This window comes from Nanorana parkeri, unplaced genomic scaffold (assembly GCF_000935625.1).
Source record: "Nanorana parkeri isolate BGI_ZX_2015 unplaced genomic scaffold, ASM93562v1 scaffold636, whole genome shotgun sequence".
In the NCBI taxonomy this organism is placed as follows: Eukaryota; Metazoa; Chordata; class Amphibia; order Anura; family Dicroglossidae; genus Nanorana; species Nanorana parkeri.
This window is the reverse complement of record NW_017306904.1, coordinates 47,643-74,178: the sequence shown is the minus strand read 5'-3', so window position 1 is coordinate 74,178 and position 26,536 is coordinate 47,643. Positions and strand designations below refer to the sequence as shown.

The 26,536-nt window shown below is 40.1% G+C and overlaps 1 protein-coding gene across 1 annotated transcript in view; it reads left to right on the top strand.

The window, feature by feature from the left end:
• The window catches only part of MYO16 (myosin XVI), a 214,031-nt gene that overhangs the window by 141,584 nt on the left and 45,911 nt on the right, over window positions 1-26,536 (top strand). The window contains exons 23-28 of the mRNA XM_018563152.1: window positions 5,280-5,480; window positions 14,916-14,991; window positions 16,205-16,377; window positions 19,637-19,717; window positions 19,860-20,065; window positions 23,373-23,475. Of these exons, the coding sequence (XP_018418654.1) occupies window positions 5,280-5,480; window positions 14,916-14,991; window positions 16,205-16,377; window positions 19,637-19,717; window positions 19,860-20,065; window positions 23,373-23,475 (840 nt within the window). The remainder of the gene's footprint in view (window positions 1-5,279; window positions 5,481-14,915; window positions 14,992-16,204; window positions 16,378-19,636; window positions 19,718-19,859; window positions 20,066-23,372; window positions 23,476-26,536) is intronic.

Here is a 26,536-nt window from a genome sequence, read left to right as displayed (position 1 = left end):
AACTCCATGTCAGAGGAAGTTCCGTGAGGGAACATGGAGTCGGCTGTTTGACCAACTTAATGCTGATTGGCCAGGAAGCTGGCCTCCCAGCCAATCAGCATTGAGCCAGCCAAACAGCATGAAGCCAGTTTCCTGGGCAATCAGGAAGCTGGGAGGCGGTTCATTACCCAACGCCCGGCTTCCTGATTGGCCTGGAAGCCAACTTCATGCTAACGGAAGTATCGGTATTAGTACTCGGTATTGTTGAGTACCGAAGGATGATTATCAGCACTCGTATTCGATACAGAAAAACCGGTATTGGCGTATCCCTAATTTTTAAGATTTAAAGTAGTATTAAAGTCTCGATTTTTTTTTTTTTTACATATACAGTATCTACTGCTAGCAAGCAGTAGATACAGTATATGCCCCAACATTTAAAAAAAGAAAAAAGTTGACAAATAGGTAATAACTTACTTTTGCCTGCGCTGCTCGCTCCCGGCTGCAGAACACAGCTTCCCGAACGGCCGTGCATGAGGAAGTGTGTGCGGGCGCATGCGCACTCGATATCACCGGAGGGGTGAGAAGGAGAGTGTAAGTGAATGCACTAACCCCCCTATGTGATAGCAATAAAGTTTCCCCCCCCAAAAATGTAAAGTTACAAATAAAAAATAATTCATAATTTTTTTAAAGTCCCCCCCATACATACACGCATGCAAACAGGCGTCGGGTGCGCATACGTGTGAAAACGACGATTTCGCCCATTACGCCGTACATGTTACATATCGCCGCGAACGTCGGAATGAGAGCAATAATTGTAGGGCCATCAATCACTGATAACACTAAACTGATGAGCGGTAAAAGCTTTTAAAGCGTCACGTATGGTCAATTTTGGGCATGGTCATTTTTTGCGATTTTGCGGGTGCGCGCAATTTTAAAGCATGACATGTTTGGTGTCTACCGTATTTACCCAACGTGACCCCGTCTTTTTATGTTTTACCAAAAATATGGGTGATAAATGTGTGTATAGGGGGTGTGTGGCCACTAAAGGGTGTGGCCACTGAGGGGTGTGGTCACTGAGGGGCGCTGTAAAGCTTCCTCGCACAGGGCGCCTAAAGGCCTAAGGCCGGCCCTGAATGCACGCAGCCGGGAGCGTGCAGGCAGGACAGACTCCATGGGACACAGGAAGACATAGGAATCTGCGCTGGATAAGAGAGCAGTGGTGGAGGGACTGTTGGAAATGAGGGGATGGGGGAATTAAGCCTTTAAACTCACTTTAACTCTTGAGTTTAGTGTCACTTTAAAAAAACAATCTTCTAATACCTATGAAGGGGTTAATGGGTTAGAAACAATACTTGAATACATAGCATACAGGACAAGATCAATCCAAGGGGCCATGCAATGTATACAAATTCTGGCCCTGCCACCTGCATGTTAAAGCAGATTTAAAAATTCACCAAATCTGGCAATGTGTTTTTTCCTTTTTTTCAGTCATTCTTTTTTTTATCATTCCTTGCCTACTGAAGCCTCATTTTTAGCCATCATATTTCTTAGCTGACAGGAATGGCACCTGGCAAACATCTGATGCTGTAGGTGATCCAGTTTGTTGTCTAAATACTTACCAGGGCCCACTTCAGCACAGGAGGATGCCGGCTGTTCTTCTACTGATTGTTTCCTGCTGTTAATGTGGCAACATAATACCATGGAATGACAGTGATTAGTGAACAAGAAGTTGGCAGAAATATCCTCAGTTTCCTGAGCTGCATTAGAGATTCTAGCTCTTGGGTTTTATGGCATTCCCCAGAGCCGTAGCTAGCTCCTTTTGCACCCGAGGCAAGAACAGAAAATTGTGCCCCCCAACAGACGTGTGCAGTATGCGACGTCATGCGGCCCGACTCCAGGATGTCGGCGAATTGCACTGGTGGCCAAATCCAAAATAGCATAAAAATGTATTTTGTTTGACGAAACTAATGAAAACATTTTTAGTTTTCGTTCATTTCGTCCGAAACAAATGTTCAGTCTTTGCACATGTCTAGTAATATGTGTGCATGAGTGTGTGTGTGGGGGGGGTTTAATTATTATCATTATTACTGTTGTGGGGCTTTGGTGAAATATGAAAGGTCTAAACAGACACCTGACATTTCCCTTTTGAAATAGAAAAAGAGATTGAGAACACAGAGTCCTCTGCCCATACAGGTGGGGGAGAGCAGCGGGGATCCGAGGAGTAGCTGGAGCCTGTGCCGCTCCTCTTCTCCCTGCTGAGCCGCGGATGTGTTGTGGCCGCCCGGCACCCCTGTTGCCAATGGCAACATGGGCAAGGGGGTGCAGCCAGACTGCCCCTGGCTGCGCCCCCTCTCAGCTGCGCCTGAGGCGAGTGCCTCACTCGCCCCATGGTAGCTACAGCCCTGGCATTTCCCTCCTTCCCTATTTGTTTTCTTATGTCTTTAATTCTCCAAAACAAGCTATATATGTGATGATTAGCTTGGGTTTCATTCTTGGGACAATCGGCAAACTTGTCATAAAATTTCGACCGTTATTGCGAACCCCGCATAAGTCAATGGGAGGGGAGTCTTGAAAATCAATTCTTGCCAGTTTCAGGGCTAATAGGCATGGGATTGTCAAACTAAGATCATAGGGATCTTGAGGACCACCCTGGTGGACATGAACCAATGCAGAAAAATAAAAAATATAGTTCAGGTGTGAGCATCTATTTTAATAAGGCTTACAATAAGAATGCAAAAATTCCATTAAATAACATACTTGAGGGTGCCCTTAACCTGCATGTGAAGTGGCACACCTCTAGGATGTACTACAGCAAAAGCAAAATGTTAGAAAGTAAACAAAATGCTGCTAAAAGTCATTTTGATAAGGATCTGGTATGTATTTTACAAAAAAAATGCATCAGGGAAATGTCACTTTCAGCAACTGTTTTTTTTGTTTTTGTTTTAATGTCACTTTTAATGTAGAATATCACGTAGCAAAAAATAAACAAACAAACAAAAACAACAGTGTGGAGTCCCCCAAAAATCAATTCCAGACCCTTAAGAAAACAAAACAAAACAAAAAAACAGCCGTACTGGACCCTTATTGAGGAATGCAGCCTGATTGGCCAGGGCAGTAGGGGACAGCAAGCATGCCCCCTGAAACATACCATGCTACATGCCCTCAACAAGGGGATGATACCTTGCTGGTCATTCCTACATCCATTCCTACATCCAGGTCCGCATGGGAATAAGTAGGGGGTACAAAATACCCCTGGTTACTAATTTACAAAACAAAAACTAGTAAATAAAAACACATACACCTTTATATAAAAAGTCCCCAAATCTGATGCCGTCCAGTGATGCTGATCCATCGCCAATTGCGATGAACACTGGCCCACATGACAAATATGGCCAATGACATTAGCCAGGTTTACTGCTGTTTACATTTCAGATGGGAGAGGATCATTGGAACAGGTAGTTAAGTTTGTGTCAGCCGGGTGTCATTCATTGTGATTGATTATTGATCTGCATTGCTGGATGATTAATGATGGATTTACACCATTTTCCTTTTTTTTTTAAATTAAGGACTTTGTGAACAGCATCTGTGTGTTTATTTACTTTGTAGTTTTTTTTTCTGTAAATGAGTAACCAGGGGCAGGGGCGTAACTAGAAATCACCTGGCCCCACAGCAAAATTTTGTATGGGGCCCCGTGATTGCTAGTTATGCCACTTGCAGAGCCCACCTGATATACCAAACAGCCCACCTGAGAGTGACCCTGCAGAGTCTAGAGATAGACTCTCTATAGTGGGATCTGCAGGGTCTCTTACCTGTCAGCGCTGTCTGCCTCCGTGTTCGCCGGGCCCCCCTTCCTCCTCCGTCCTTGGGCCCTGCCTCCTCTTCTATCGATGGGTCCCGCCTCCTCTTACATCACTGGCCCCACATGATCTTAGGTCGCTGGCCAGTGATGTAAGAGGAGGGGGGGTTGCTCTTAGGCGGGCCCCACCTCCTTCTTCACGCTGGCCACTTTTGCCGTAGCTGCTGTCTGTCAATGACACAGCTCTGCAGCGGCTGTGAGGGGAAATGCCGCTGCTGAGCTGTGTCAGTGACAGCCAGCACCCTTACATGCCGTAGCAAAACAGGCAGCCCACACGGCATCAGAGGGATGCCCTGGCCAGGCCCCCCCTGTGCCCAGGCCCCATAGTGGCTGCCTGGGTCGCTATGGCGATTCTTACGCCACTGACCAGGGGTACTATGGACCCTATACTCATTCACGTGGACAAGGTGCCTTGCCAGGGTTGAGAAGGCTTCACATTCCCTCCCCACCCCCAGCAAGGTATCTCCATGTGACTTGGCAGGGTTCAGGAGGGAGGCCACACACTCACTGCCTCTCGCTTTACTTACCAGCCTTGCTGCATGCCCAAATAAAGGTCTTGTATGGATTGGGGGGGGGGGGTCATTTTTGGGGGATATTTTCTTTGGGGTCCCCCTAAAAATCCATACCATCCATAGGTCATCCAAACTAAGCACAGACTGCAGCTTTAACTGCTCTTTTACATTATCTTGTCTCTGAGCATATAAAATAGGAAACTGATATATAAGCAGAGATTAATTTGTTCTGTGATAAACTTGTGATCGCTGTATGAAACATATTAAATGTTATAGAATGATATGAAACATGGCTGGCATTGGAGAAATGCAAGCAATGTGCAACAAATGTTCTTGCATAGTCATGCACACAAATAAAGCAGAGGATATATAGTGCTGACATCAATTTGTGTTCTGTTTATTCTGTAAGATAGGAAGCACCTTAGGTAATGCTACAAAATCCTCATGTGTTGGGGTAAGAGTTAAATTCAAGCCTTTACCTATTTGTTTTTAATACACAAAGTGCTAAAAGAACTCCATAAGTTGAAAGAAACGGCAAGGAGATATAACATAAATTACACAGTACTGTAGATATCTATTTCTAATGTTATTAGCAGTAACTGCATTAGATTAAAGGAAACCTGTCATAAGAGAAACTTGGAGTCTGTCATTGTTGACTTTCATTCTGCAAATGGCAGCTGCTTGATTGCCTGGCTTATTCCTCTGGCTTTAATACTTTGACTCACTACTGACAAGTAGCCAGATAAAGAATACTGACTTTATCCTTCTTTCTTTTAAAGCATTGAGGCCATAGGTCAGAATGGCAGCCCGGCACCTCACATTTTCAGAAAGGGGTCAGCAATGCAGCCATTGGACAGATGATTTCAGATGGATATATAAACAAAATACTTTCTAACATCAATAAAACCAAAAAAAATGTGCTTGTTTTTCAGAAGCCATTAGGTTTCCTGTCTGTTCTAGATGAGGAAAGTCAGTCTATGCATTCCATAGAACAAAGTCTCTCCAAAAGGCTGCAGTCACTGTTGGAGACATCAAATTCAAATACAGTGTACACATCAGTAAAGGACGGCAATGGCAATGTCACATCTAAGGATCACGGTCCCGTCTTCACAATCATGCATTATGCAGGACGGGTAAGTAGTCTATATTGTGTAAACAGGATTCTGAATGGTTCATTGTAACATACAGTGTACCTGTGTTATAGTTTGTGCTACCTTTCTATATGAATATGTAAACTTAATTCTTGGATCGTATTAATTTCAATTTCTTAGCCCCTGAAAGATTTATCAAAGGGTGTCAGGGTGCTGAAATATTTGCTTTCTTAATATCATTATTCATTTACAGGCAACATAAATGTATTCACTTCATTTTAATGGCAGAGCCCTTGGCTTGGGGAAAAAGACCTAATTAACCACGAGGGTGACACTGGATTCTTGTTAGTTCTGCAGCCTGTGAACTTGATGAGCTTCTGCATTCTAAAGCTGTTCAAACTTGTCATGGTATTAAAGCATTGCAAGTGGCAGGAGAGTGTATGTACATACAGCATCTCCATCTCCATAATGATGCTACTGCCACAACATGTCTTCAGATCATTAGTGTAGTGTCATGATATGCCAGATGAGCCAATCCATAAAGACTGCTGCACCAATTATTATTTATTATAATGTTCTTTTATAAACCCGGCCTTCTTTGAAGCTGATGTCCACTCATGTCCACATTTCCTTAGACTACTCACACCAGGACCAACACAAAATCTCTGAATGGTGTATGTATGCATTGATTATTTCAGGCTGAGAGGATCCAAGAGAGTAACCAAACCTCAGTAGAAAAAATAATATTAGCATATAAAGTATTTGCTTCATCTGAAATGCCATTGAAGCAAAAGAAGGTCAATATCCAACTGTTTTCTATTTTCTTTTCAGACATTTCACTATTGATTATGGCCTAGTACAATATTTGGAGCACATTTGCACCTTAAATATCCTTTAAAGAAGAAGTTCACCCCTTTTACCTGTTAGACAGGGGTGTCCTCAATTTACATACTCACATGCCCAGACAATCCAGAGTTGTCTTGCCGTGATCCGCTGCTCCACTATCACAGCTTTGATCCCACTGCACCATTTTGGTCCTTCTTAGTCATTGTGAGTCGGCTGCCTCTTCCGTGTTCAGGCACCCAGCCTACTGATGGCGCCTGTCAGGTTCCTCTACTTGCAGCCTCCTGGGATATATGATGGAGATATGCTAGGAGGCTGCATGTCTAGGCTAGAATGGCAGCAGGTAGAGGGGATGGGCCATTGCAAACAAAAACAAACTTATAACTATGTGGGGGGGTGGGGGTAGGGAGGCACACTTATTTAGTGGACTGAAGGTCTGCTTTACTGCTCTTATTCAATTTGGTGTTTTTGTTTTGTTTTGTTTTAGTTTAGCCTCTCTCTTTTCTTTAAATTCTGTCTTTTTATATATTTTTTTAACTAATGGGCCAAGTGTATAAACTATGCCTGTGCAATTAGGAATTCAAGCTTACTCATTTCCCTAATCTTCGTTGCTGCTAGAGCTACTCCTGCACTGCTCATTTCACACAAGAGCAGGAATGAGTGGGAGCGAACCTTGTGTGTGCTAGAAAGCTCTGTGTGTTTCCACAAACATGCAGGCATAGCAAGGCAAATCACTTCCCTTCTCCCTGTTCCCCTCCATCCTTCTTCCTTTCTCTTAACTAGTAGATGGAGCCTGCTCTGTCCCCTTTGATCTTGCACTAGACAAGAGAAGTTCAGGGAAGCCAAGCTGTGAGAGTTGGAGCCATGTGTTTGGAAACATAATGACTGTAAATGCTTGGGCAGAAATGTGAAAAACTACTTTGCTGGGCAATGCATATGTGTTTGATCTGAATTACATATTGAAAAAAAGGTTTGAGAGTTTAATACTACTTTAAATATGTGGTGATATTTAACTACCTCCGAGCCGGCCGTAGTAAAAAAACGGCCGGCCGGGAGCTCTCTAGATCTGAGCGGGCGTCTTTAGATGTCCGCTCAGACACGCCCCCTCGCGTGCGCGAGCGGGAAATGGCCCACATTTAAAAACAGGCAGCGATGCCTGTTAACATACAAGTGATCCGCCAGCTGTAGAGCCGGTAGATCGCTTGTATGGGGTAACAATTGGTGCCCCCCCCCCTCCGCACCCCCCCCGCCGTTGTCCCGCTGATCCCGGGCTCCGCTGTGCCCGGTGCGAGCCCGGGATCAGCATGGCGCCTGTGTCACAGGGGATCAGGGGGAGATCGTTACACAAGCTCCCTCCGTTCCCCTCTCCTCTGAAAGAATGCGGAAGTGCCTCACTGTTAGAGGGCCACCAGGCCTTATGATAATGTATCATTGTATGGGGTATATAAGGTATAACAACGAGAAGTTGATTTATGCTACTTCTTTACTGGCAAGAAAGTTCTGTCTCAAGCCAGTTTGATGATTACCTGTAACTTTCAAAGCAGAATATTATTGCTTTTTGGTATAAACAATTACAATATTACCCTAACAGGTGAGCCCACCTTCTATTTTTAATGGGTGTCCCTTTCTACATTTCAACTAAGCTCCTTTCCACCTACATCACATTAAGACATCTAGAGGTTGATTTACTAACCTTATAAACACACCACGAACATGTATACACCTCTGTAGTGTGTTCCCTCCCAGCATGATCTATGGGTGGAATCTAAACACCTTTGTAGTGTGTACACACCCAGCGGGTGTGTTGTGCAAAGCCCTGCCCTGAATTGCAAGGTGATGTTGTGTAAATTAGCTCTACATTGTGTTGCTTGCGTTGATGAATGCAGGAATGTAAATGCATGAGCTAACCATTTTTGTCTAAACTGTGAAGCAGCATTATATATGCATCATGTGCATGATTTTTCCATATATGGCATTAGTGGAAATATGCTTATAGAGACTTTTTGGTTGATAAATACGCTTTGCTGTGTAAAAATCAGACGCACCTGGTGCGTGCGTGTGTTTAGGTTAGTAAATCACCCCCCTAGAGTTTGTTTCTCCTATCATGTGTTTTGCTTTTATTTAAGTTTTACTTCTTTCAAGATATGAGCACAAAACACAAAAACAATATTCTGTTAAGATATTTTATAAAACTTGCCCTTTTCCCAGAAGCAACGTCCAATTTAATTGTAGTTTCCTTTAACTTTGAAACAAGTGAATGCCAGCAAATACTTAGCTTCAAGGAGATTTACCATTTTCTCAAACACGTGTAAGCATTGCTAATTATTATTTCTTGGGTTCTTGTGACAGTCACAAGGTACATTCCAGACTTGTGCTGTTCAACCTTGTCTTTGCCTTTGAGTCATAGTTACTTAAGCTAGTTTGTGTTTTCTTGGAAAGCGGATCATTTTTTTCAGCAGTATACATCTTAATTAACTGTGGCATTCTTTCATTGTTAAATCAGTGTTATGAGCCTAGTAAGAGATCTAACCAAATGCGATAATATAGGTTGTTTTTAAAATCCTCAGAAGAAAATAAATATTATTATGCACAGCTTCAAAAAATTAAGTCTGGAAGTGTGTTTTAATAAGTAATTTAGTTATGTTATATCTTGTGAGCACTAAAGTATTCTCACATTACTGTGATTTGAATAATCAGTACAACTGTCTCAGACCATGACTCAGAACACCCGGTCCCTCACCCTCCTTGCATTCTCTGTGAAAAATCCATAGTTATGAAAATAAAAAAATGTTGATAGCCTACTCAAACTGTCCACCCACAAACCCTTCCAGTAACTGTAGATTGTAATTAATATGTATAATCATTCATAATCTTCTAGTCAAAGAAAGTTACTAGAGTGGCCATAGACATACGAGAACAGCCATCCTCAGGCACCAGCATAATCTGGTGGGGACACAAATGTGCTATCTGGATTTGGCCAATCATTGTGTCTGTGAAGAGAGGAGGAGTGGAGAAGGAGAAGACCCGTGCTGAGAGATGTCTCAGTGTTGCTTATGTGAAGAGGAATAATACCACGTGGGACAAGTTTTCTTACCTGCCTATATGTTTTCTTGAAGATCAGTTGGGCAAAGCTCCTTTAGACACTGAAAATGGTGGAATTAGCATTTGTCATCTCATGTCTGTGAGTGTCTGGATTTGTAGGGTATATAGAAAATAAAATTCACTTTATTTTCAGTGCTGCCTTTGGATTTATTTGCATACATAATTTATTACTGCAAAGAATACATACAGATGAGTAAATAGGTAAAAATGAAATATCAATAACAATTTTGTAATCAAAATCACATTAGGTTGGGCTGGAGTTGCACTTTTTTCACATAAGTAGAACACTAATAGTGATCACAATGTCACGAAATGTGAAGGGTGCTATTGCACCCCATCCTTACAAACTAATCTTTGCTTGCTAGTAACCAGGCTTAAAAGAGCAAATTTTGTAGATATCAGTCTAGTATTCAGGCTTGACCATGCAAATATAATGAAGCTTCTACTATTTCGATTAAATGCATACAAGTGTTGTCATAGTGCTATGAAAAAGGCTTGTACATGCTGTCAGCTGACACATGCCATCAGGAAAGTGATCAAGCAGTGTATGTGCTACATTACAGAATTTCTGGCATCATCTATTGGAGAAAGCATAGATGTGGATGTTTTAAGGCAGTGTCAAGGAGAAGAGGAATTGGATTGTTTCCTAAGATTGAAACGTGATTCTATATATAAACAGCATTAGCCTTCCTAGCAAGAGTAAAGAACAGCAGTGTAAACACCAAAGCCTACTTACCCTCCGTGCAGAGTAAAGTGTACGGTAATTTGCATTTTTACTACCATATTGTATGCAGTACTATGGTGTGAAGAAAAGTACACAGTGGTTTTTAATATGGTTCCGTTGCAGTTTTAACATCATTAAAATCAATAGCCTAATAAGGTTGTTAAGACTGGGACAATATCTCCAAAACAAAATACTTGAAGGATCTTTGTTTATATTTGTATAGCAGCTAATGCAAATGGCTTAGGCCCCTTTTACAGTCACCTTCTGTTCTGATGAGCAGGGGATCCATGGACGGATCTCCTTGCTGACTGGAGCAGTTCAGACTGGATGTCACCCCTGTGACATCCGTGTCCATCCAGTTTTTCCCTTTATTGCTGATATTACTGGACCCATGTAAGTCTATGGGAAGTCGGATGTAAAGGGACATATGTCCGTTTACGTCAGATTATCCTCAATCTGCCACAATTAGGTCTGCTAAAACAACTCTGTTCCATTTAGTTTTCCAAATTCAGGAGTAATTGGATGTAAATGGATACATGCCCATTTAGATCTGGCTGCTCATAGACTAACATTGGGCTTCTGATCAGATCTGCCTGGTGGCAAATCTTAACCCATATGTATAAACTGTTTTTTTTTTTCCACAAGCAGTGCTTCGGTCAGTTGCAAATATCATACAGTAGATGTATAGCATATCTTAATTATGGATGAGCTTTGGATTTGGGGAAATAAATAAACTGGCCATATTTGGCCAGTTTGCCTAGGCAAACTCCTGGCTTCTGTTTGTAAACAAACTGGCGGGGGGTCTGTCATTTAGTGGTGGTAGCACTACGTTGACCTGTCACCACAACAACTCACTGAAGATCTTGCCTCGCCGCAAAATGAAAGATCCTTGGCTTGGTGGTGGATCTAATTGTCTAACACCTAAAATGTATTAAGAGGGACCTGTCAAGATGGCTTAAACACAGCCGAGACTCTCATATAATGCTGAATGCTACTGCTGCTTAACTTCTAGGAGAGATTCTTGTTCCAGGGCAGGCATATCACCACATTCTGAGCAGCTATGTTCTGCCTCAGAACAATTCAGGCTTCAGTGCTCAGTTGAATCCTTAGCTATGAAAGGTATAATCCATCACAAGAGATTTCATCTTAGATACATGATTTTACAGAATACTTTTTTTGTTTAGTTTCTTCTTTTTGTAAAATGTGATTCATTTCATTACTACAAGTCAGCTAAATATTAGCATTTTCCACAGAGAATGATCATTAACAAATACATACTGTCTAGCAAAAATAGATTAGTTCTCCCCAAAGCTGCTGGTAAATCTCATTTGCATGTAATCTTTTTTAGTTAATCTCTGTAAAGCTTTTTTTCATCGAGATTTGTTTGCAGACAGGGCACTGTTCTCAGAAATGCACTCCAATGTATTTCATAACTGAATGAGCACAGAGAAAACAACACAAGTTATATCCCTACATCCCTACAAGAGTGGGAAAAAGCTGCTATTAAAATTATTATTGTGAAGTTACAGCATGTATATTATATAACTTCCCCATAGTCTAGGCCAATATCATGAAATATATTTTTTTATGGAAAAGAGATACAGTATGCTGGGATAATTCTGATAACAATAATATTTTATAAAAAAGATCTACCACTGCAATAAAAAATTGCTGTTTACAATGCTCAAACAAGTATAGCGTTAAAAGGCAAAATACATTGGGTTGATCTACAGGAGTGGCTTGAAGCTGGGCGATAACTACAAAGGACACACACTCGGACACACGCGGTCATGGAGGGACACACAGACACACAGACATGAGAGACTAACACTTTAAGCACAAGAACTTATTAATACATCTACATATTTCTATACTTTTGTTGTATGCTATTATTTTGTAATCATTTGTAACTTTGTAATTAAACACATTTATGAGTTTCAAGCAAGAACGGAAGCTATTTTTCCTCTTTTAAACTTTTCACCCTAAGAACAAGAATATGAATATGACATAAAAATATGACATCAAATATCATATTCAACAAACAGAAAATCAGGACTTCGCCCTACCCTCTTGGAACAGCCAGACTTTGTTGACTATTTGATATAAAAAGGTTGAGAGTAGGCAACACAGTGGCAAACTAAGTGCATTAGACACTATCCGTTCCAGTGAAAAGATAAGAGAGGAGAATCCTACACTGGATTAATTCATCCCCTAGGTTCCATTATGGCTAGCTTGACAGTTATAAAAGTAGTTTCACTATTAAGCCTACTCCAACATGGGAGATATGTTTTTCATTACTATTTGAGGCATCACTTTGAATCGCAGCACATTTTAGACAAAACTGGAAGGAAGGGGACAGTGACAGCAATAAAAGCAACATGAAGAAGGTATAGAACCTCTGTCAGTGTTTCATTTCTGTCTCTGCTTCCTTGAGGTAAATTTACATTCCTTTTCTCTCCATGTCACACTGTTATACAGAACAGGAGGAGAAGAAAGTTTATCTCCCTGGAGACAACATTTAAAATATGATAGCGTTTTACCCTTACCAGAGGTGGTATGAGGTTGGGCACGACTCAACTTCCTGACAGCCAGACAGATTATGAGACCTATGCTATGCAGAGCTATGCAGCCTGTAAAGCTAGTAGTGATACCTATTAATGTAGAGGCTGAGTTGCAGTGAGCAATACCTTGTATCTATATATATTACGTTAGAGAAGTGTGTGTCACCAGTCTCAGTGTGGAGTACTGTTCCCCAACTATAATTTGCAATAAAGACAGCAAATCACACCGTGAGTATCTGTGTTGGTGTCCCTTGATGTACAGCTTACTCATATCTGTAGGATGGTAAGCAGGATCAAAGAGATTATTCTGACTATCAGTGTATATAGATAAGAGTCTGGTGGTGGTGGTGGGGTGTTCTGTGGGGCAGCTGCTGATTACACTTGGGGGGGTGATTTACTAACCTAAACACACGCACGCACTAGGTGCATGTGATTTTTACACAGCAAAACGTATTTATCAACCAAAAAGTCTCTAAAAGCATATTTCCACTAATGCCATGTATGGAAAAATCATGCACATGATGCATTTATAATGCTGCTTCACAGTTTAGACAAAAATGGTTAGCACATGCATTTACATTCCTGCATTCATCAACGCAAGCAACACAATGTAGAGCTAATTTACACAACATCACCTTGCAATTCATGCAGGGCTTTGCACAACACACCTGCTGGGTGTGTACACACTACAAAGGTGTCTAGATTCCACCAATAGATCATGCTCGGAGGGAACACACTACAGAGGTGTATACTTGTTCGTGGCGTGTTTATAAGGTTAGTAAATCAACCCCTTGGTCTCATACGTTTTGTGGCAGCTGCTCATGTGGCATCTCTTTCCGCTGATGAACTGCTCATCTTTTGGGCCTAATCTAAATATTATTTTTACTTTGTATTAAAATTACACTAGTGACATGGAAAAGTTGGAAACCTGGTGGAACAAATAACAAATAAAATACATTAATCCTATTTCACTTTGCTGTAGTCAAATCACTCTGATGATGGGCATTATTATTGTTCTTTGTACAACCTGATTGAATAAGCTTGTAAAAAGGTCAGAATTTGCAAATTAATAGTACAGCTCATAAGCATGTGAAATATATAAATAGAATGACAGTAAAAAAAAACATTATGGACACAGTATCCTGTATCAGTATAAGGAGTAGTATATTTCTTCATATATCTAGCAGGATAGAGAGAAACTCCTTGAATCAAACTTATGAGAAACTGGACAGGAAAGGTAGAGCTACCAGTAGTGTCTTTATTTGATATTTGACACAAAGGTGTACCAAAATGAAGATGTCTCTATGCAGGTATAAATATAAACTTCTTAACACATATCCAAAAATATATAGCCCTTAACTGCATATATCATAGCACAGACATTATATGATAGACATCTAAAACCATGTAAGACAAATCCCTTCAGGGCATGTATATCTAGATCTAGCACACATTTACTATACTTTGGTCATCAAGGCAGTGTGCATTAATTTTGATGTTTACAAACATTACCTCACTTTCTATATACATTGTCCTTTCCAAGCTAAATTTTCTATTGATTTACCTGGATAGAGACATCTCCATTTTTTGGGCGCCTTTGTGTTAGATAGATTTATAAGATGTGAATTAGCTTTCAATTTGTTGAGTCCCAGTGAAACTTGAACTTTATAAAAAGCCCTCTGGATCTTCTACATATATTGTCAGAATGTTTCGCAATCTACATTATATTGCATATTAATTTTTGCTTCTGTTCTGGGAATATTACAATCACATTTTCCTATAGCCATTTTTATTTTACATGAAACCAAATAAGAGGAAAATGCAAGTAATCAACCAGTAGATCTGTATGTGATAATATTCTAAGACATTGTTGAACTTATTAATCTTATTATATATCTGAATGGAGTCCAATTCAAATATGCATACTGTAAATGGGAGGCCATTTAATTTGCTTCCTTTAATTTTCTCTCTGTGCAAAGTTTACAGGTAATCAGCATAGTAAACTGTCTTTTTCTAATCAATGATTCTTTTATACTGTATAGTGCAGTGTATCTTCTGTGAGTTAGATCCAGAGATAGATTTCCAATCTCCAATCCAATCTCTAAAAATATGAAAAACTTTTGGCCATTTGGCCTATTTAGTACATTTCTAGATGCATTTTGATTGAAACTATACACATTTTTATGATTACAATAAAATCATTAAAGTATATGTTAACATTCATTTCTATGCACTTTGTGTTTTCAGGTGACTTACGATATTTCTGGAGCAATTGAGAAAAACAAAGATGTGCTATCTCAGAATCTTCTTTTTGTCATGAAAAGTAAGTTACATAATATTCACTGCTATTTCTGCTTGATAAGTTTGTGTAGATTTTACAAAAATGTTTAACATTTAAATATCTTGAGGTTAGGTTGAGTGAAGACAGGCAGATTTCTAACTAAAAAAACAGTTATTCATCTCCCAGTGCTCAAACCCCCAAGGACCCCCTGCAGTTCTTAGTGGGGCAAATTATGAAATAAAGCTTCCAAGCAATACAACATTTTGAATTGTCACTGGAATAGAGGGGACTTTGTGATTGTAAAACGTTGTCAAGTTGTGTGCTGCCATCACTATCTTTGCTTTCTCTGAATGCCACCTGTCCACCCAAATGTCACATGTCCCACTCACTTACAATTCCAGCATCCAACCACATACAAACCCACACAGATGGTTTAATCATCCTTCCTGTGGTATCTGCCACTGATAGCTGACAGTAGAGTAAGTATCCCCCAAACAGTTTTGCACCAAAAGCCCTGAAAACCCCCACTTACAGTTAAAGTGACCCTAAACTCAGGCGTTAAATCTTAAAAATGCATATCTAGTACTGCAACTATTAAGAAAAATTTATCTTATTTGAGTATCACTCAGCTGTAGATCCTCAAATCTTCTCTGAATTTAAGCTGACACTGTCATTCCTTCTAGAGCAGGGGTCTCAAACTAAATTTAGTCAGGGGCCACTGGACACATTTTTTAGTCCCGTGGGGGCTGCTACTATATACGTTACCAGTTTTAATGTATACACATGTTACAAGCAGCAACTGTCACCGATTCAAATGAATGATCAGGTGACAGCTGCTGCATCGCCTGCACATCGCATGTAATCATATGTGAAAGGATTGCATGCAGTTAGGAATCAATCACTATCCCTGGATACACAATTGTGTATTGACATTGTATTTGCATTTTTAAGAGTTAACTCATGAGTTTAGGGTAACTTTAAAGAGTTCTGCCAGAGGTGCAAATCCCTCTCTATTGCTAACACTGACTTCAAATGATATAATAAGTTTTAGGAGCCATTCATGCAGAAAGCCAATAACAAACTTTTTTTTACAGCATTATATATTATATAACGTTTCCGAGGGATACTTGGCTGTATCCCAATGGAACCGCCTGACCAATAGCTTGAACTCGATGGACTTGGTCTTTTTTTAAACCTTACTAACTACTGTATGTGACTATACAGTACATTACTAACTATTAATGTTTTCTCATAGCCAGTGAAAATGTGATAGTGAACCAGATGTTTCAGTCTAAGCTAACTCAGACAGGTTCACTTGTACCGCCATATCCACCTTTAAAACTCAGAGGACCCAAAGCAGCCTTACTTTTAAAAAAAACAACATCCCCATCAAATGGCGAGACCAAAAAGATCCTGGAACTTAGTAAGGTAAGATCCATCAAGGTTATGTTCTGTAATAATATTTCCTACGTTCAGTTTTGTATGCATTATCACAAATTGTTTACACATGCAATAGTATAACAGGTAGCACTTTATCATTTCTATCGCAAATACACACACACAAGCATTTTTTTTCGCCCCCCCATATTATATAAACATCCACTAGAACGGTACCCCCCACCTCCACACATATATATCAGCTAAGGAACTACAAGTCCAAGCATGCCATCATTGTCCCCGTACACCCTCCCCCTCTTTCGTTTAGCGGGGGTCGTGACGGCGCCCCCCTCAGTCCTGCGCCCGGGGCAAGTGCCCCCCCGGTTGTTACGCCACTGCACACAAGGCTATAATTTCTACTCTAATGCTTTTACTAAGTTCTTTTTAGATGATTGTTCTCAGTCTTCAGGCTAGCCAAGTGACCCTTCATTAATAACATTTGCTATCAAAACACTCTTTAATAGTACTTTTCTTTACTCATGCAAGCTATAAGCTTTTCTTCACAACAATATTTGTCCAAGTCAGCTCTCTCTCTCTCTCGCAATGCAAGTTTGCGGGTCAGCTCTGATATACTGAAAATATTAAACTGACTTAGAGATGAGCTGAACATATCTCCGCAGTTATTTAGCAGTAATACTAATTACATGAAGATGAATCTCCTGAAGATGTCTGCTAGGGGAATATTTACAAATTACAAAAATGTGTGAATGTTATAGCCAATGTTATTTAATATGTATATGTAGTGATAATAACTCAAAATGTGTAAAATGTTCCAATTAAAATTAGTTTCCTTTCAAAAGTGTATTTTATTTAAAATTTGTTTTAAAATGTTTATAATTAGTTGCATTCCCAAAGTGTTGTAGTATTGTTCTTTTAGTTCAGTAACAGTGGCCCTCAGTTGAAATAGTATAACCTTTTATGGAACTTCTCTACTCTGCTTGGTACTTATTTTTATTTATGTTTGACGTGGATGAATTATAGTGCTTAATGATCCCCATGACTTTCTAACACTTAGGGGGTTATTCACTAAGCTGCCGAAGGCATTCAGCTCGGTTATTCTGTTTGCTACCTCGGAGGTGGTGAGCAGGATAAGAAAAATGTAAACTAATGAAAGAAAAAAAAACAGCGCAGGGTCCCACTCCCAATCCATACCATCTGGTTAGGAAGTTGGGAGGGACCCCAAGTTAAAAAAAAAGTGCGTGTGGTTATCCCCAAAAGTCATACCATGCACTTTAGGTCTGGTAGGAATTTTAAGGGGAACCCACCCCCACAAAACATGGGAAAAATTGTGAGGTCCCCCCTAAAATTCCCAACGAGACCCTTAATTTGAGCACAGGCCTGGCAGAGCAGAGAAGGGGGGGGGGCAAGTGAGTGCCCCCCACGCCATACCAGGCTACATGCTCTCAGCATTGCGAGGGTACTTTTCCAGGGCCCCTCTGAAAAAGCAGCTTGTCCCCATGCCGATGAGGGCAAGGGCCTCTTCCGCCACAACCCTGACCCAGTGGTTATGGGGGTCTGCAGAGAGGGGGGGCTTATTTGCATCAGGGTACCCCCTTTAATAAAGGGGGCACCCAAATGCTGCCCACCTCTTAATAATGAGTAAGGGGTACTTTTTAGAAAAAATCCTTTATTGAAAAAAAAAAAAGTTTTTGACTATTCCTTTAATTAAAAATAAAGCCCCCAAAAATTCCAAAACATCATCCAATGAAGTAATCCAAAGGTTAATCTTGTTGTTCGGAGATGTCCATAATGCCGCCGACTCGTCGGAATAAGTAAAAAACCTGCTGACCCGTCCACATGCGAAGAACTCCAGCTGCAAAATTAACAATTTGACAGATGCCGGTTGAATGTAAATAGAAAAAGTGGAGCTAGCAGTGACATCACCGCTGGCACCGCCTATCTGTTGAAATTTGGGGCGGAAGCTGTCAATTCGCTCTTGCAAATCCTGGCCAAATGAAAACAAATGGGCGGAGTCGGCCATTATGTCACTTTTTTCGGCGACTTGGCATCATCATGGACATTGCTGGACGACGTGATTGACCCTGGATTGCTTTGTTGGATCATGTTTTGAATTTTTGGGGGCTTTTTTTTAATCAAAGGAATAGTCAAAAAGTTTTTTTTTACAATTAAAGTTTTTTTTATAAAAGTCTGGTTTCTTTAATTAAAATTGGATTTAACCCTTTAGGGAGTAAGTAGAAGTACAAGTACCCCTTACTCATGCACAAGGGGGGGCAGCATCTGGATGCCCCCTTTATTGAGGGGGTACCCCGATACAAATAATCCCCCCTTCCCGCAGACCCCCACAACCACTGGTTCAGGGTTGTGGCGGAAGAGGCCCTCGTCCTCATTGGCATGGGGACAAAGTGCTTTTACAGGGCGGCCACTGAAAAAGCACGATCCCAATGCAAAGGGCATGTGGCCTGGTATGGCGCAGGGAGGGGGATGCTCGCTTATCTCCCCCTTTCCTCCCCTGCCAGGCCTGTGCTTGGATAAAGGGCCTGGTATGACTTTTGGGGGAACCCCACGCATTTTCTTTTACTTTTTAACTGGGGGTCCCTCCTAACATTGCTACCAGACTTAAAGGGTCTGGTATGTAACAGGAGGAGGAGCCCATGATGCTTTATTTTTTTTATTTGTTTACATTTTGTGGGGAGAATGGTCTGCTTCAGCAGACCGTTCTCCCCGATTCGGCTGTGACTTTGGCTCAGCCAAGCCGAAGCATATGCATTCGGCTCAGCTGAGCTGTTCGGCTACCTTCAGCTGCTGTACGGGCTACTGTGAATAGCACGTACAGCAGCTTTTTGGTTTGGCTGAACCGAAGGGCTTCAGTGACCGAAGTGAGCTGAAAGATTAGCCGAAGCTATTGCTAGGTCCTTCGACTCGTTTGTAAATAACCCTCTTAATTTAATTTTTGTTTCCAGGTTTTAGGGATTACATTTTAAAGGCACATGCTTGTGCATGCAAACACATATACACACACACCAACAGTTGTTGGTGTTCTGTCCTGTCGCACTAGGCTCAGTTTCCATAATTTGCATTTAGTGTATGTCTGCTCCCATGTTTGCATGTGTTTCCCCTAGGAACTATGGCTTCCTTTGTCCAAAAACATGCTGGCAGGTTAACTGACTTTAACCCAAACTGACTCTAGTTTGGTATGTTAAACCAGGGGTTTCTAAGATTTTCAAATCAAGGACCCAAATAAGAAAATTTTTACCGTACTGGGACCCAAAATGTTATTTTTTCTTATCAGTTGTTGAAAAAAAAAGGATCATACTCATTTCTTCAAAAGTTGGAACGTGGAGGCCCTACTACTGTGACTATACAACTCAGGGTAAGACCTTTAAATTAATCTTTGAAAAATATTAAAAATTGTGTTGTTCCTTTCCATTTGGTGGTAAAGGAAAGGGAGATTGTATATACACTGTACACAATGCATATATTTCTATTGAAAAATACTTATTTTTACTGTGCAGAAATCTCTCACGGAATTGATCGGGAAACTACAAGGCAGCACTCCACATCTTATGCATTGTATTAAGCCTAATAGTTCCCAACTGGCAGAAACCTTTGATAATTTTTATGTGTCAGCACAACTACAATATATCGGAGTGCTGGAGATGGTAAAAATTATACGTCATGGTTATCCTGTACGTTTGGCTTTCCCTGACTTCCTGTCAAGGTGTGTTTTTATAGGTTTATTATGTTGTTAGTAATAGGATTGTGGTACTATTTCTAATTTCTATTTCTAATCAAGAGACAGTTATATAATGTTTAAATATTTAAATATATATCTTAAATAAATATTTAACTATATAACATTTCAAATCTCCTAGCAGTTATAAATAAAAGTAGCAATAAGATTAATTTGAAATATATTATTAATAACGGAACCATGGATCCACAACTATAGTATATGAGGAATCTATCAACAATGTAGACGTATGAAAACCTGTTTCCATAGCAACTAAACACTACTAAAATAAAATTTATATGCTGTTAGTGATGTAGTTCCATGCACTGGCGTGTTGTATATTGTGCATATGAGTATGGATGGATGTCTGTATGTTATCTTGCTGTTATTTTTTCTCTGTAGAATATATTTTTTTAATTTTGGAATTTGTTATCATTTCAAAAATATAACTGATGTCAATAAGCTCTGTTACATAGTATTTGGGGTTGAATAAAGACATACGTCCATCAAGTCCAACCCATAACTGATTTTAACATGGCACAGCTATGGCGTGTGTGTGTGGGGGGAGGGACACGCAACTGCACCCCGCTGTAACATCACTTACCGTCAGCCACAATGCGTAGTTTAGTGTTTATGTTTTACATTTTTTTTTAATTCTGTGAAGATGTATACTGTTCACCTAGCAGTGAAGTGAATGTTTACTTTGTATGTTGAAAATCCAACCACGTGCTATTAAAAATCATTTTTTTTTACCCTCATATATGATTGGGTATTCGAAGTAAACACAGCTTCACCTTATTCAAAAAGAATCTCTTTACAATATGAACATATACTTTCCAAAAGTTAACATTCACTTAATATACATTTTTAATGAGTTAAATATAAACAATTATTATTATTATTACACAGGATTTATATTGCGTCAACAAAAGCAGCGCTTTTCAATATAAGGAAGATTCTTTTATAAAATTGAACATTGTCTGTTTTTAGCAAATATGTACCCTGAATCGAAGTTTGGTTCCAACTTTAAAGGGAAAGTATAGTATATTGCCATTAAGCACAAATGTTGAGTCATTATTGCAGTATCCACTCACAGCATTTTTTTAAATGTAACCTTTAAAAGTCTAGTTCTTCCCTGTTTGTGTTACCATATTCAATAGAGGCATTTGTAGATTAGCCATTAGTGTGAGCTGTGAGTGGCTTAGTGCTATCACTCTGCCCTGGTGTTAAGAATATATGCAACATAGTGAGTACATTCAGGGCTGAATTTCCATTTCAGGCGCCTGTAGGCACGATTGGAAATCTGTTTAGCCTGAGCCGGCACTTTTACCTGCTGCGGGACCTGCCAGCTTTCACATATGCAGAGAAGGACCCCAGTGTCATTTAAGGCTGGCCTAAACGCCTGATCGCATCAGACAGGCATTTTACAGGGCAGCCTTATGCACTGCTCGTGTCCTTCCCCTGTGTTTGCGGAAGACGGTGGTTTCTGTAGGCACCTTTGGTCTTGAAGCAGGAGGGTGCATTTTGTGCAGAATGCACCCTCCTTTCAATTGCCGGTGTTGTATCTTGACACACACTGGGAATTAGGCAGAGTAGGTACCTGCATGTTGTCCCTTTATGGAGGGCACCTGTAGACACGTGCCTCTATGCCTGTTTCCCATTCCACATATCTCTGTTTTAAAATCTGATTTTCTGCTTTCCTCTCTTAACATGTGTTCCCTACCATTGCTTCTCACAATTGTGGCTTCTTTTCTTAAACTCTATTTTCTTTATCCCCCCTCCCCACCCCACAGATTATATATTTCATCCCGCCTCCTTCCCCCTCCCTTCTACTGCACTCATCAACTCCTGCTCATTCTGAATCCACATGCTAGGATTACTTCCCGCACATTGGGGCATTGCGCTCATATAACCCTGGCAGCAGCTGCAATCCACGCATCTCGGCTTCTATTCCCCTGCTTCCTAGAGCCAGCCCTCCCTTCTCATGTGTCCTCAGGAATGCCCCCACTCTGTCTGTAATAAACTCGCCGCTGTGCATGATCTTCTTATCTCCAGTTCCTTTAACATACTTGCTGTTGCTGAGACCTGGCTCCAGGAATTGGACTCTGCCTCCCCTGCTGCCCTCTCCCATGTTGGCTTCCACTGGATGCACTCACCCAGACCCAGTGGACGGAAAGGAGGTGGAGTGGGAATCCTTCTATCCCCACAGGGCACTTTTTAAGTTCTGCCTTCACCTCCCTCTCTATCCCTCTCCTCTTTTGAATCCCACTATATTCGCGTATTCTCTCCAATTTCTCTGAGGTTTTCTATGATATACCGTCCGCCTAGACCGGTATCTCGCTTTCTTGATGACTTCTCTGCCTGACTATCCTACTTTCTCTCCTCAATTATACCCACTATCATTATTGGTGACTTTAAAGACTCATCTCTTCAGGGAAGCCTATTCCACCTCAAACTAACCACTGAACCATCACATTCTCAAACAATTAAGCCCCGCACAGCTACCTCTTCATTTATCACTTGCCCCTCCCTTTAGATTGTAAGCCCTCATGGGCAGGGCCCTCCTTACCTATGTGTAGTATTATACATAATGAGGCAGATTATAACAGATTGCAGTTACCCAATCCACCTTTTTCAGATGTAATTTGCCATTTTTCTCTGAGTCAGCATAGAGCTATCACCACTATTGAAAGTTTGGCTAAGCCTATAAAAAATTGCTGTTAAGAAAGTCACAGCTCAGATTAATTTCCCAGTCACCTTTGTCACACTGTATGAATGTCTGTGGTTGATAAGAATTTATTTAAAAAAAGAGAACCAAGGATGATTTATTAAACAATGTCTGACTGTATAAATCCTATAAGATCAAATGCTGACACAACAGATGAATAATTTTGTGTTGAAATTTTAAACTAGAGATTGTGTGACTTGACCCACATGGAATACACAATTCCCAATATTGTGCTGAGAGAAGAATTGCTTCTCTCCTAACGGGGAAGATAGAGCACCCTATATTTTAGCAATACATGCTGAAACTAGTGTTCCATCAGTATCCATGATTTAAAATCATTATACCTATAGATCTTTTGGCACTAAATGCAGTGATCAGCCTTATTGTCTTGCAGTACGGAATACCTGGTTTCTGGTCTTTTGTTTGTTTTCTAATTTCTAATTAATTTTAACCAATAAATGTTATTCTATTAAATAAATGGTAGTTTGTTTTTAAACTGCATCTATCAGTGGATTTTTATCTATCCGCCTTGTAGGATTATATACTAACCCTTTACTTGAATTGTAGGTATAAGCATTTAACAGAAATTTTTACAAGAGAGAAACAAAAAGCATCACCAGAGGAGAAATGTCGCCATGTTCTTGAGCAGTGCAAACAACAGGGATGGCAGGTAAATCATTAAGAAAATGTATTTACATATGGTAAATCTCACTAGCACATACCATTCTCATCTTTTCATTTTTTTCATGGCTCTGTGTATGTAGCTTTTAGTGTACAGTAGCTCATTGCTGGTCAGTTTCTCTAGGATGGGCTCAGTGCTTTGCAGTGGGAAACAATTTATTTCTATTACCTCAATTTCACAATATGTCTAGACCAGCCTTTCTCAACCAGGGTTCTGTGGAGCCATAGGATTCCTATGAGGTAGCTAAGGGTTCCATGAGCATTAAGGAAATTCCATTTCTAAGAAAGGTAAACATTGACACCAAAAATCCTATTAGTTATGGGGGCTTTTCTTCCACTTACCACCAATGTAAGAAGCATTTTTCCCAATAACTACCACACTTATGTACAGTGAGCTGTAGATATAATAATTAGGGATGCACCAATACCATTTTTTAAGACTGAGTACAAGTACTGGTACTTTCCCCTCAAATACTTCCAATACCAATTACCGATACATTGTTTTAAGTGTCATTAGACAGTTTTTCTAAAACAATACAGATCAATGATATTAAGACAGTGGTGGTGCACCAGGGCCCGGTCACATCTGCAACCACTCTGACCCTGGTAGTTCTGCCACTGATTCCAAGTTGTAGAGGGACTACAAATCTCAGCAATACATTATACATCAATGCCGAATACCATCAGCTATAGAGTACTACAATTCTCTGCAATACATTATACAGCAATGCAGAATACCACCAGTTATAGAGGACTAGAAATCTCAGCAATACTTTATATAGCAATGTGGACTAACATCAGCTATGGAGGACTACGAATCCAAACAATACATTATACAGCAATGCAGAATATTACCATCAGCTATAGAGGACTACAAATCCCTGCAATACATTATAAAGCAATTCAGAAAAACAGTATTATTGCATTGCTGTAAAATGTATAGCTAGGGTTTGTAGTCCTCTATAGCCAGTTGCCATTCGGAATTATTGAAGAATTTATTGCTGGATTTGAAGTCATCTATATGGTATTATTATAATTATTAACCATTATATAACCATTATTATAATACCATCATCTATTAAGAGCTACAAATCCCAGCAATACATTTTCCAGCAATGCAAAAACCTACCATCAGATATAGTGGACTACAAATCCCAGTAATAGATAATCCAGCAATGCCGAATAATACTATCATCTATAGAGGACTACAAATCCCAGCAATACATTATACACCAATGCAGAATAATATGAAGCTACGTATTGTGTGCTGAACCAAGATTCCCCTAATTCTACAGGCCCCAGATTGCCTGTGTAACTTACTTTGAAGCTGAACCCAACGGAAACCACTAAATACATAAATAAAATGCACATAAAAGCTCAGAGGCGTTAGCACAGAGGATTGTGAAAGACCTGGGAAACCTGTGAGCACCCAGAGGAGAAGTATAGAGTGCACAGAGTGCTGGGCAGAATGGTGGGTGAGGTCAAATTGTGATAATAGTGGAAAAAGCTTAAAGGAGCACAGTTAAATGAAACCTTAGCCTACTCACTGTAGGCCACATATACCACAGTCTATTTACTTACAAATATGCTTTAATCATCGTGCCACTAGTGGGAATCTAACATATACTTACAAACTTCAACACACTAAAAAAAATCAAACTTTCATTATACAGTACAGTATATGATTTTCTGCACACAGCCTGCTCCCACTAGCTGCACAGTAAAAAAAAAAAAAAAGCACTGTATACTTTTTTCTTTATTTCAGTTGAAGTATACAAACTGTACACTCTGTGATTTAATATTGGAAATAAAAGCAGCTGATGTTTTAGTTCAGCTGTTTGCTCTCTCCTCCTATCAGTATGCTCCATGTTAGCAACTGAGTTTTGCAGCACAATTTTCTGGCTCCTTGTGCCTCTTCTTCCTCCCACAGCCTAGGTTTTGCTATACAGGAACTGCAAGAAGCTGATAATTTTACTGATAAGTTAATTTCACATACATACATTGCTTGCATTTCATATAGCTTACTTGTACATAGATGTGATAACTGAATTAGTTTCCTTTTTGTTAGGCTTTTTCTGCTGTATTTTCACCTGGTATCACTGCAAGCAGCACACTTCTTCTCCTAGAGTGACAACACTTGCTCACTGTGCTGTATCTGGGCAAGAGTAACATTGTTGCCCTAGGACAAAAATGTGTTAGGCTAAAGGAGAGCTTCCCCCCTCCTCATCTCCATAACGTAGAGGCAAGGTGTTCTATAGTTCACAGAGAGAACTAGGCAGGGCTGATAAACTGCTTGAGATTCCAGTGCAGTTCAAGTTACAAGATCACTGGATTTCTGGCAGGACCTAGAAGACATTTTCTGCACTTGTCAGTTATATGATCAAGATTTTTAATAGTATATTTAACAGACCAAAAAGAAGCAAATAGGAGAGGTTTATTGTTAGAGTTTACATCGCCTTAAAAGATGTATTAAATAAATATAACAAAGCTGCATTCATTTGTGTAATTTGTGCCTGCCTGGAGTTCATTCATTCATCTCTGCTCTGATATTATCAGGGTTGTATTCAGACATTATGTTGCCCTAGGCACATCTGAATGATTATGCCATTTTGTACATGGTCCTCCCCATGTATCATGCAATTACTGTAGTAAAAGCCAGTGCTGGCATGTGATATTGACGGCAGCATGTTATCTGTTTTATGTACCAAGCTACATTTTAACTGAACAGACCAAACATAAAAGAGAAGGAAGCGATGGTTTCATGTTTCTAGGACTATGGTGAATCTTCCAACCTTTCTTAACATCTGCTGCACCCTTACTGTCTTTACAGTTCTCTTGCTGAATTTAGATACAAATGTTTCGTAATGGAGAGAAGATGGAAACCCCCCAAAAATGAAAAAATTATTGATCTGTAGATTTTAAGGCTTGCTTTATCCTACTGCCTTATTAGTAACACAGCCCTGCCTATTACGACAGTAGTGAAATGATGTGGCTAATCCTGATCCACATTCAGACAATATTTACATTATTATTATAATTATCACTACTAT